At 39.1% G+C, this 13,617-nt stretch overlaps 1 protein-coding gene across 1 annotated transcript in view; it reads right to left on the reverse strand.

Moving 5' to 3' along the window:
- LOC106586279 (contactin-associated protein-like 5) overlaps positions 1–13,617 on the reverse strand; it is a 129,143-nt gene that overhangs the window by 27,670 nt on the left and 87,856 nt on the right. The window contains exons 10-11 of the mRNA XM_014173405.2: positions 2,762–2,936; positions 116–222 (exon numbers count right to left, since the gene is read on the reverse strand). Of these exons, the coding sequence (XP_014028880.1) occupies positions 116–222; positions 2,762–2,936 (282 nt within the window). The remainder of the gene's footprint in view (positions 1–115; positions 223–2,761; positions 2,937–13,617) is intronic.

Genomic DNA, 13,617 nt, shown 5'->3' on the forward strand with positions numbered 1-13,617 from the left:
CAAGCAGGTGACCACATACTTTTGGTCATCTAGTGTATTTACACAATAAAACACAATGGGTACAGAGGTCAGCCCAGTCATGTCCCATACAGCCGGAGAGCAGACAGGGACTCACAGTTGTGGCAGGTGGCTCCAGCGTATCCTGTTCCAGAGCAGTCACAGTAGAAGGTGTTCCAGGACTGGGAACACTGCCCTCCATGTTCACAGAAGTTGGGCAGACATCTGGAGAGACAGGGAAGATCAGACAGTGGGAAGGAATCCAAGTATCCTGGTTCTAGAGAGGCAAAGTCATGGAGACAGCAATGCTAAAACAATGTGGTTGTTCCCACTCTCTGACTGAACTGAACTAGCTGGAGATAATGGTTTTGATGACATTATAAAATATGCTTGAATGACGATGGCAGGTGTTTTGATATCTGTGACATCTTCTTAACAACAAAACGACTGTAAGACTTAACATTTTAATTATTCATTCTAATTTCACAGGGAGCGGTTTAAAGATGAGCATCTGCATACAAAACTCTCCAGTGACAATAGATTTAGCAAACAGAATATTGAGTTTAGATTTTCATAACAATTTTGTTATTGTTGATTTTTGTGTGGGGCTCAAATTCAAGTAAAGCAGGTGTTTGTGCTGGCAGTTGTTTGTAAACATGCATGGCTATGGCAGGTGCAAGCAACCCAACCCAACCCCACTCTCCTCACCCCTCTCCCACACGACAATGACATTTTTGCAAATCGTCTGAGGTCTCTGTAAATGTTAACAATATGCAGAAAAAGTACCAGTGAAACTGGCTATGGAAAGACACTCTGATTAATAGTGCCTTCCTCATGCCTCTGTACCTTCTAAAATTACCTGCCTTTTAAGCTTGCATATATTATTTAATTCCGCTTCAATTGTGAAACCTGTCCCAGGGGAGCTCTGGTTTAGTGGGGGTTGTACATACAACACAGCTATTACAATACCCATTTACCTATTTAGCACTACAAAAGGAGTCAACTGTTCTCCGGATAATGTTCAGGTGATGGTTTAATTACTGCTGTGCTATTTTTATTCATGCACACAGAAAAGGCTTTCGTGGACCATAAAATTATGCTGCTCAACTTGCAGAACTGTTCCTCCGCAATAAACCGGACAATAAAGTTTTAGTGGTCGCAGTGAATGGCAAGGAAAGCTCTTCAACAAAAGGTACTATAATCTCTTCGAGTTTTTTTTGTGTTATGTAATTAGTTCGCTCGCTGACAAAGAAATGAATTGCTTTTCTTTAAAGTATGTCACAAGCCAAAGTGCTGAGTTAGGTTGGGCATGTCCCTTAATGGCTTTATTGAACATTTCTAGGAACCCATGGCCCCCACCTCCACGGTGGCATGCGGAGGCCGCGGTCTTCCAGTCAACCTGCGCTGGCTGTTAGGGGACTGCCACCCTGAGCCTGGCAGGGTCCTGGAGGTTGACAGCTGCTCATGAATGATTTAAAGCTGGAGAATTAGTGATGGAGAGAGACAGAGGGAGGCCTAGCTTTGCTATGTTATACTCTTATTTATACAGGCAGTGTTGAGCAGGGGGAAGGATAAATCAACACTGTTTCTGAAAATGTTAGACGATAGAAAGAACAACTCCCAGGGTATGTAGTAATCTTGTTTGATTGCAGTGATTTGTCCGTTTCAGTGGAGGTTACGCAATTATAAGTAGGTTGTCATTATATTGAAAAGGTTGAAGATGGAAGCCTTTTTTTATTGTGTTGATTATTGGAACCCCACAAGCATAAACACAGTGCTTACTCCTCACCACAGGAACGAAATACAAAGTCATTCAGAAATGGGTGCTGTTTAAATCACCAGTTCTCCAAAAACACTCCATGTTGCAGATCCTGAAATAGTGTATAGTCTAATTACAGTATAGCTCTGCATGTAGAGATCGGATTATTCATATTGTGCTTTGACTAATGTACTGGGTGCTGGTTCTATACATAAAAATAGCAAGACAATGTTCAAGATTTTAACACTAAGAAACAAGTTGCCTCTTTTGAGCTTTGCCACATAATTATTTTTGCTTACTGTTTCTCATGCTGGGTTCCCAATTAAAATATGTTCGGTGAGGTGTCATAACATGAGACATTTTGCTCCCAACACTTTTGGAAACACTAAAGAAAAATAAGCTCCTCTCCTCATCATCACTTCTCAGGGGATCTTGTCTCTTAAGTTAACTGGGTTTCATGGCATCCCAGTAAAAATTGTACAGTAAACTGTCAGTCTGGCAATCAGTCAATCGGCACTCTGACTCCAGTCACAGTTAATTAGAGACACAGTCGAAAGCAGTCCCAATCAGCTGCTTTTTCCATTGCGCAACTTAGGAACCTACCACGTTTCTATAATTACTCAACCCTCCTCAGTAATTACTGTAGACCCTGTAAAGGCTGCTGACTTCAAAGGTCCCCTGCCTTAGAATGTGTGTTATTGTTAATTTGCTCACACTTCAGCTGTGAGAAAAGGATTTCACAAGCTTCAGGTCCAAAATAAACTACAATGTTTTATACCAGCGCCATAAAATCAAATGAGGAGACAGCAATTATGTGCTTGCACAATCCAAACAGAGTTGCTGGAACATATTATATAAAACAAGGTCTGACAATAATCAAGTGTTAAGTTTTGTGTTAGTTGCATAAGCAAAAAACAAAAGTCCCATGCATATGCTTTGAGTTGAAGGTTGTCACCTTGGCACATAATTTCAAAATTGTAATATTGTATACAGCAATTGTGATACCTGTCATGGATGCCACATGTGTCAAACTGTAGCTCCTTGTACTTTCCCAGCCGTCCTTGTTGCACCCGGTTCAGGTCCATGGGCTGGCTGTTGATGGAAATGAGACGCATGCAACCCTGGAATGCCAATGTGGGGTTCTCACAGCCTGGGTCAGCTGGGGACAAGGAGGGACAGCCTAATGGAACACACAGCAGAAGGATGTTTACATAACAAAACATCTGCCAAACCAGCTTCTACTGTAATAATGCAAAGTATTCAGACCCCTTGACTTTTCACACATTTTGTTACGTTACAGCCTTAAAACGGATTAAATAAATCAAATCTACACAAAATACCCTATAACTATAAAAACAAAAATAACTTCCTTTAAAAGTTACGAGCTTATGCTGCGACCGTTAGTGCTAGATGGTGGCATTCTGTCATCACAAGGGGGAGTTAGAACGCGGAACTATTGCTAGTCTAAACTGTGGCACAAATTTACTATCTTTTCGTAAATTACGGGAAGTGTTTTCAGTCTGAGTCTCTCTTCTCTGGCACTAGAGTCCTGCATCAGGCAACAACAATAAAAAACGGTCGGTGGTCCTGGAGTTAAGAGAGAACTTGGGTAAATACAATTGGGGAATTTAATTTGACATGTGGACTGATGATTTTCGAAAAATAGGCAAAGTGGGCTTTTGTTTTTTCTCCCTCTAAATACATAAATAAATTGTTCTAAATAACAAACTGGCTTTATTTACAAATTAGAAAGAATGTCTCACCCCATGTTCAAGTATGGCCTTTTCCCCTTTATTCAGATTACAACCGCTCTCTTTCGGTTATTTGAAAACGAAATATTTTTTTTTAACAAGCCATAGAAAGTTGGTTGCAATTTCAGTTTAATCCACCAGAAAAGATAGAAAAAATAATACATCAAATATTGTGGTTAAACTCAAATATACTATTTGATTAACAAAAAAATAGCAATTGGAACCTTTATCAAGTGGAAGGGGGAAAAAGTAAGGAACACGTCTGTCGGCCCTGCATTAAAGAACAAAATTGGTTAAAGAAAATTGTGATAAATAAAAATATATACCAGTTTCATTTCAGGACCCCAAAAAATGACAGCTGTGCCATATAGATTGCAAAATAGTTGGGAAGAGATTTTAGATGTACCGATTCCATGGCACATGGTTAATGAATTGACATGCAATTTTCCGTTAATGATAACCTACTGCAGGCCACCTCTGGGTTTGACCTTCTGAATTAATGATTAAATTGAAGATAGAAGCCAGCTCTTAATGAGTTCTGAGAGATTATCTATTATCCAACAATTATTATTATTATTATTACTGAATGCCAGAGCTGGTCTTGATCAAATCAATCAGATTTTTATTTGGAAATGTTAGGATTATGATTGTAAAATGAATCTGATTGTGATAGTAAAATGAATCAGCTGATGCATTGGTCCAGAGCCAGGAGGTCACGTCATTGGCGGAGAGTCAGGCGGCATTGGTGGAGAGTCAGGCGGAGAATAACGAGTTGAAGAGGGCGAGGAACGAGATGGAGTCACAATCCATGCCAGGCACACCTGTGAGCTCTGGAACTCCACCTCCTGTTTGTGGACTCTTCAAACAACGTGCCATTGATGAAAATACCTGTCTATTTGTGAAAAAATCACCCTGATTAACTCTTTAGTCATATCACAGTTCACATATTTGCTTATGGTTTTGACTACACCTAGCGACCTGTTTAAATTATATGAGCAAATAATATTCCATTTAAGAACCTATTGTCTCACCCCATGTTCAAGAATGGCCTTTTTCCCTTTATTCAGATTACAACCGCTCACTTTCAGTTATTTGAAAACAAAATCATCTCGAACATATCGCTGATCTATCGGTAGTCTAAACTGTGGCACAAATTGACTATCTGTTGGTAGATGAATGGAGGTGTTTTCAGTCTGATAGTCTTTAATAAATACATGTTTTGACTGTTTTGACCAAGTTAATCTGCTCATGTTGTGTGTACTCAATTATTTGTGACATTGTGGTTACAATAAAGAATGTAAACAAAATAAATCCTATTCATATTGAATAATCAGATGCGTGTTGCACTTTAAACATTTGGATAATAAATCATATTTAAATTGGTTGATTTTAATACTTCTGACAGCCACAATTCTAACTCCACCCATAACTTTTGGATATTTAAACATTCCCAGAAGGCATGGATTATTATAACCTACTTGCAGGCCTAAAATCTATAGGGGGAAACAACGTTTCCATGATGGGCTATTAGCAGGACAACAGACTCTTCAACGTTTACAAAAGGATAGCTTGGCTAGGTGCAAAAAAAAATCCCCCCCAACTTGAAATGTATTAAAGTACTCTAAAGTTTTACATTTCTAACTCCAAACCTCATGCAACTACAAAATGTCAGATAAAGCATACACTGTACAGTATTTCTTCATCAACATCTTTATGCTTTAGTTCATAAAAAAGAATGATAAAAAAATGATTTCAAAATGCAGACGTTTATTTCAACTATCAGCAGGACAATAGACTCTTGCCAAGATTAGGGACTTTAAATATATTAATGGATCCATATCGATTTACTATGGGAATAAATATCACTGAATTACATAGCATGGGGACTGGTCTTGATAATCAATCCGATTTTTATTTGGAAATGTTATGATTATTTTGCTCTTCATTATCACAATATTAAAAACTTTCAAATGCATTCATGAATTAAATCGCTTTAGCCGACATGTTGCGGTTCATCTGATGAAGGTGCACATGGGCCTATTTATATAAGGAATATGAATTCAGAGGGCAGAAATGATTAAATATTAAAGCATTAGACCTCTCACTAAAGGTGTCAGTCATACAAAAGTTATACTTAAATCCGTACAGATTTTCTATAAAATTAGTAAGAATGTCTCACCTCATGTTCAAGAATGGCCTTTTTACCTTTATTCAGATTACAACTGCTCACGTTCGGTTATTTGAAAATGAAATAATACAATAAATATTGTAGTTAAACTCAAATATACTAATTGATAAAAAAACATTATTTTTCAATAAAATGTTTAAAAAAGGTCAAATCTTTGTAAATTATATCATAAATAGGACTGGTAGAGTTATGTCACACATGCAGCTAACACGGAAATGTCTGCTCTACCCAAAATTGCAACCAACTAATTGCAGCATTACTGCAAAAATGGAAGAGGGAAGTAGAAGGGGGAGAACGTAAGGAACTTGTCTATCGGCCCTGGAGGTATTTTGAAAACATGTTCTCAAACACTTGTTTTTCACAAGGGCTATTAGTAGATCACAATGTGGTCACAAAAACACCTCGCTGATATAGGGTCCAGCATAACTCTTGATGATGTCACTGAACGTCTCGCCAGCTTTGATCCATGCCTTGGCCTGCAGCACGCAAAGCTCTCTGTTTGTCAGATGAATTATTGGGACAAAACTACAGAAAAGTACAAAACAAGAGAACACACATAGTTAATGTTCTGATTTTTTTTATATACTTATACATACAGTTGAAGTCAGAAGTTTACATACACCTTAGCCAAATACATTTAAACTCAGTTTTTCACAATTCCTGACACTTAATCCAGTTAGGATCACCACTTTATTTTAGGAATGTGAAATGTCAGAATAATTGTAGAGAGAATAATTTATTTCAGCTTTTATTTCTTTCATCACATTACCAGTGGGTCAGAAGTTTACATACACTCAATTAGTATTTGGTAGCATTGCCTTTAAATTGTTTAACTTGGGTCAAACGTTTCGGGTAGCCTTCCACAAGCTTCCCACAATAAGTCGGGTGAATTTTGGCCCATTCTTCCTGACAGAGCTGGTGTATCTGAGAGAGGTTTGTAGGCCTCCTTGCTCGCACACACTTTTTCAGTTCTGCCCACACATTTTCAATTGGTTTGAGGTCAGGGCTTTGTGATGGCCACTCCAATACCTTGACTTTTTGCCAAAACTTTGGAAGTATGCTTGTGGTCATTGTCCATTTGGAAGACCCATTTGCAACCAAGCTTTAACTTCCTGACTGATGTCTTGAGATGTTGCTTCAACATATCCACATAATTTTCCTCCCTCATGAAGCCATCTATTTTGGGAAGTGCACCAGTCCCTCCTACAGCAAAGCACCCCCACAACATGAAGCTGCCACCCCCGTGCTTCACGGTTGGGATGGTGTTCTTCGGCTTGCAAGCCTCCCCCTTTCTCCTCCAAACATAACATAACATAATAGTTCTATTTTTGTTTCATCAGACCAGAGGACATTTCGCCCAAAAGTACGATCTTTGTCCCCATGTGCAGTTGCAAACCGTAGTCTGGCTTTTTTATGGCAGTTTTGGAGCAGTGGCTTCTTCCTTGCTGAGCGGCCTTTCATGTTATGTCGATATAGGACTTATTTTACTGTGGATATAGATAATTTTGTACCTGTTTACTCCAGCATCTTCACAAGGTCCTTTGCTGTTGTTCTGGAATTGATTTGCACTTTTCTCACCAAAATACGTTCATCTCTAGGAGACAGACTGCGTCTACTTCCTGACTGGTATGATGGCTGCGTGGTCCCATGGTGTTTATACTTGCGTACTATTGTTTGTACAGATGCATGTAGTACCGTCAGGCGTTTGGAAATTGCTCCCAAGGATGAACCAGACTTGTGAAAGTCTACAATTTCTTTTCTGAAGTCTTGGCTGATTTCTTTTGATTTTCCCATGATGTCAAGCAAAGAGGAACTGAGTTTGAAGGTAGGCCTTGAAATACATCCACAGGTACACCTCCAATTAACTCAAATTATGTCAATTAGCCTATTAAATCCTAGTAAAAATTCCCTGTCTTAGGTCAGTTAGGACCACCACTTTATTTTAAGAATGTGAAATGTCAAAATAGTAGAGAATGATTTATTTATTGCTTCTATAGCCATGACATAATTTTCTGGAATTTTCCAAGCTGTTTAAAGGCACAGTCACCTTAGAGTATGTAAACTTCTGACCCACTGGAATTGTGATACAGTGAATTATAAGTGAATCTGTCTGTAAACACCTGTTGGAACAATTGCTTGGGTCATGCACAAAGTACATGTCCTAACCGACTTGCCAAAACTATAGTTTGTTAACAAGACATTTGTGGAGTGGTTGAAAAACGAGTTTTAAAGACTCCAACCTAAGTGAATGTAAACTTCCAACTTCAACTGTATATAAAATGTGTAACAGAGCCTTTCCATAAGTCCACTCAAGTTTCTTCAACTGTCTTCTGACTGTGATTAGAGCGATGTTGATGTTGTGCTGTGATGCCAGCAGATTCCAGATTTCCTTTGCCGATCACTCATTATCTTCAACTATCAGTGAGTCGATGGCTTGAATAGTCTTGTTGGAAATGGAAAACAATGTAAAAATGTGCAGCATACAGTAAAGACCAGCAGTCAATTTATTTAAGCATTATTTTTTGCATTATTAGGCCAACTTTACAGTATTGTAGCCTACTGTACCTGTTCCTTTTCCTGGGCTTTCGCGTTCGGCGTAACACAGGCGAATAGCACTGTCCGTGACCATATTCCCCAAGTCTAACAGTATTTTACCAACATGTTTAATTATTCAAGGCTCCTTTCTCTTCTCTGTGCTGGAGTTCTTTTAAGAATACAAAAGAAGCCATGCACACTTGATGGGCTATCAGCAGGACAATAGACTCTTACTGCGTCCACCAAATGCATTGTTTTATAACCACATCTGGATTGATCCATGACGAATTACTATGGGAATAAATATCACTGAATGAAAGAAATATTGGAATAAAGTAGGCTAATGAAGGCAACAAATAGTTGCTTACTGGAACACCCTAAGTCATCCAATTGTTATAATAGGATTTGGCGGAGAGTCAGGCGGAGAATGACGCGATGAAGAGGGCGAGGAAGGAAATGGAGTCACAATCCATGCCAGGCACACCTGTGAGCTCTGGAACTCCACCTCCGACTGGCAGAGTCACCATATGTGGCGGGTTCGTCAGGTCGTCGGTTCACCCTGACATTTCCATTCCTCTTCTGACAACAAAACTTGATGAACTGCTCACCAGGCACAGCAAAGTCCGTCCAGACTGTTATGCTGTTCTGCTATTCCAAGGATGTGTAACCGAAGAGAGATAACACGAGTTGACACAGAATACCAACTGGGATGGATACCAAGGCAAATGTGGCTTACCAGTGAACCTCCGGGTGTTCATCATTAATACTGACTTTCAGAAGTTTCTGTCCATAACTGATGCAACCCGAAAAGGCATTAAAGACAGAGTTAATGAGTACTTCAGGTCATCGAGAAAGTCTGGACATGGCCTGCTCTCCCTTATGTAAGGAATTAGGCACATTACCATGTTTACTATGTAATGAAGGGTATGTTAACTTGTCAGACTGCACAGTAGCTTAATAAACATATGCATTTTGAAATAGTATTTTTTTTTTATCAAAAAAAGTTCATTTAAGAATAAAGTAGACTAATGAAGGCAACAAATTGTTGCTAACTGAAACTCCCAAAGTCATCCAATTGTTATAATAGGATTTGAAGCAATAGCCTACTTGAATGTGGTCAACTATTTCAGCACTGTTTCGTGCTGCTCTGAGACAAGCAAGACTACCTATTAAAACAGTTTTTTTTAAATCGAATTCAATAATATATTTGTAGCACTATAGATGCTGTGGTCAGTCAGAGTTGAGTCCTATTGTAAAGTGTAGCCCAAAGGCCAAAATGGGCAAACTTGCAATGTATTCGATGGTTAAGTACTCTAAAACCAGATTTGCCCGAACAAAAAAATGCATCAACCCCTACAAATATATTAATTTATTATTAACCCTGCATTATAATTTTATAAAAGCCCCTTAGATATTAATTTAGAATCCTTTATATTTAATTAGATTTACTACTGTACAAGGATATTTTATTGATTTGCCAGTATTTTCGTTTAGAGATTCCGGTAAACTCTTTGATGTTTCCTTTTATGTGTCCTACCAATTATTATTGGATTATTCACCATGGCAACCAACAACATGTTGTCGTGTCTTTGGCTATGCCGGATTAAGTGATATGACATGCTAACCTATAAAATTCTTTCTCTGTAATTAATATTACCTGATTAAGCTAATCATGTAAATGTAATTAACTAGAAAGTCGGGACACCACGGAAGAACGTTTATAGAGCCGTTATCTTCCGAATAAACTCTTAAAGACCTATTTATATTTATATTTTTTGTATTTTACATCGATAGCAGTCAATATTAACCCTTATCTTATTTTCAGTCTCATAATGAAAGTTGTAAATTCTTGGCTATCTTCACGAACCCTGGATAACAAGTTGAATCAGCAATACAAAATTGGGTTTAATTATTTATTTACTAAATACCTAAACTAATCACACAGAATTACAAATACACAGAATACAAATGATGTCATACAGAAAACGTCCCTGGTGGACGGAACCTGTATGATGGCTGGTTACACAAAGGAAAGGGGCTTGGGCTTGAATGAAAGAGCGGGAAGACTTAGGAACAAAGAAACAGCAGCTATGCTATTGTAAATACATTATCTTATGCATTACTAAATTACCGCCCATTTGGAAAAGGAAAATGCAATAAATATTTACTCTGAGCTGCGCTTCGGTATATTGGTCGTAGATGCTGGCCGGGTTGGCCAACAGATCTTCCTGTCCTCGGTAGAATGTCTCTGGTGGTAAATTGGATATGTGGTGGTATCTTCGTCTGTTTGTTAGACTGGATCCATCGTCCGTCCTTTCCTAGCCCACGTCTACAGTGGCCGCTGCTAACTCAACGGCTAGGAAGTATCACTTCTGTAGTGAATAAGCTCAAAGTTCATACCATTCGCCACCAAAGCTCACGCTGAGGTTGGCTTAGTTCTGTACTTGACGTGTGTCCTTCTAACGTAGAGGCTGCAGACCTCATGTACTGGAACATGTGGTTATCTTTTCGTCAAAGTCTTATATAGTGGAGAGGGGGAAGGATGTGTTTCATCGTTTATAACCCCTGTCTCTTCACAGGGGTGGGCCACTGATCAAGCAGGGCACTTTCCTTATGAAAACCCAATTCTCTCATTTGGAAGCTAAAATTACATTTAATCTCCTAACAAACAATTTCAATATCAAACATTTCAATTGCATAACAATTCCATGTGACTCTGATAACTAGAGGGTGTATACTTTCCCAGGTACAGTTTATGTCATCCTGTCATCAGTCATAATGTCTCAGATGACAACCGAACTGACATCCATACTCATTACGTTCCAAAGCATATTTCCAACTGGTTTTATTACCAAAATATGGTTCCTTTCCCCATTTGTTTGATGTTCCCAGACTCTCTATATTTAACACAGGCTATTCAGCAGTCCTTCAGTAGGGTCAGAAACAAGAGGGGAAGGGAGAAAGGTATTTATGGGGGGGGGGGGTCATAAACCTTACCCACAGGCCAACGTCATGACAATGTATTTCTTAGTTAGGATGGCTTTTGTGGAGATCAGACTGTTTTCATTTGATATTTGTGCATTTTTGACCAAATGTAAGTCAGAACAAATACTTATTTCACTTTTATTATATTCCTGTTGCTATTGTTATACGTAAACACAAGAAATGTGTATGTAGAGGGGTAACTTTCTTCACCAGTTCTCTTACCATGTTGTACAATTGTGTTATTTACACCAACAATGTTAATTCTCTTGAGAGGAATTATGGTGTGTTATTTTTGCCTATTCTCATTGTCCTGTTGGTTTTGTCAGACTGCACAGTAGCCTAATAAACATATGCATTTTGAAATAGTTTTATGTTTTAAATCGAATTCAAACCACGGTAGATGCTGTGTTTTTGGTTGATGCCCAATATTAAAAACGGTCAAAAGCATTTCTGAATTCAATCACTTTATTGTTGAATTATCTAAGGCTCCTTTCTCTTCTCTGTGCTGGAGTTCTTTTAAGAATAAAGTAGGCTAATGAAGGCAACAAGTTGTTGCTTACTGGAACACCCAAAGTCATCTAGCTGTTATAATAGGATTTGAAGCAATAGCCTACCCGCGTGTGGTCAACTATTCCAGCACAGTTTCACGCTGCTCTGAGACAAGCATGGGGACTGGTCTTGATAAATCAATGAGATTTTATTTTCACTGAATCTCCATTTGGGTATTGGTTAGCTTACAATTATGGTGTGGAAATATTAGGATTATTTTACGGAACTCTGAGGGTTTAGTTTTAGTTTTTCTTGGAATAGAAACACCATAATATTAATCAAATGAATTAAGTTACATTTCTTAAAATCAATCCCATATACTATGATCTTACAAAAAAGGTTTTAAATTCTCTCGTACAGCCAATATTGAAAACAGTCAAATGCTTCTCAAAGATGTCTTCTGGTGGTCAAACTAGCACTAACTAGCATTAATGGTAACAATGGCTGACACTTAAATAACATGCCATAGCATTCTGCAGCAGAACACAAGCTGTGCTGCAGTATGACGCAACTTCTAAAGGATGATGCAGTGTAAATTAAATGTATTGGACATGATTTAGAAAGGCACACACCTGTTTATATAAGGTCCCACAGTTGACAGTGCATGTCAGAGCAAAAACCAAGCCATGAGGTCGAAGGAATTGTCCATGGAGATCAGAGACAGGATTGTGTCGAGGCACAGATCTGGGGACAGGTACCAAAACATCTCTGCAGCATGGAAAGTCCCCAAAAACACAGTGGCCTCCATCATTCTTACATGGAAGAAGTTTGGAACCACCAAAACTCTTCCTAGAGCTGTCCACCCGGCCAAACTGAGCAATTGGGGGAGAGGGGCCTTGGTCAGGGAGGTGACCAAGAATGTGATGATCCCTCTGACAGAACTCTACAGTTCCTCCTTGGAGATGGGAGAACCTTCCAGAAGGACAACTACCTCTGCAGCATTACACCAATCAGACCTTTATGGTAGCGTAGCAAGACGGAAGTCACTTCTCAGTAAAAGGCACATGACAGCCCACTTGGGAATTATCTGGTCTGATGAAACCAAGATTAAACTATTTGGCCTGAATGCCAAGCTTCACGTCTGGAGGAAACCTGGCACCATCCCTACGGAGAAGCATGGTGGTGGCAGCATCATGCTGTGGGAATGTTTTTCAGTGGCAGGGACTGGGAGACTAGTCTGGATCGAGGCAAAGACAATCCGAGCAAATTACAGAGACCCTTGATGAAAACCTGTTCACCTTCCAACAGGACAATGACCCTAAGCACACAGCCAAGCTGACACAGGAGTGGCTTCGGGACAATTCTCTGTATGTCCTTGAGTTGCCCAGCCAGAACCTGGACTTGAACCCGATCGAATATCTCTGGAGAGACATGAAAATAGGTGTGCCGCAACACTCCCCATCCAACCTCCCAACCTCTTGAGAGGATCTGCCGAGAAGAATGGGAGAAACTCCCCAAATACAGGTGTGCCAAGCATGTAGCGTCATACCCAAGAAGACTCGATGTTGTAATCGCTGCCAAAGGTGCTTCAACAAAGTACTGAGTAAAGGGTCTGAATACTTATGTAAATGTGACATTTCCGTTTGTTGTTGTTGAATAAATTAGCAAAAAAATCTAAAAACGTGTTTTTTCTTTGTTATTATTGGGTATTGTGTGTAGATTGATGAGAATAAGGCTGTAACGTAACAAAATGTGGAAAATGTCAAGGGGTCTGAATACTTTCCGAAGGCACTGCATGTTAAGTTGCTAATTGTGCTGACTGACTTATTGACTGGAGACATGCAAGCAGAAAATACAACATTTGTGATTTAGTGACAATCATGTAAAAAAAGAGAGCAGAGTTAAACCTGCCA

This window comes from Salmo salar, chromosome ssa25, assembly GCF_905237065.1.
Source record: "Salmo salar chromosome ssa25, Ssal_v3.1, whole genome shotgun sequence".
Classification (NCBI taxonomy): domain Eukaryota; kingdom Metazoa; phylum Chordata; class Actinopteri; order Salmoniformes; family Salmonidae; genus Salmo; species Salmo salar.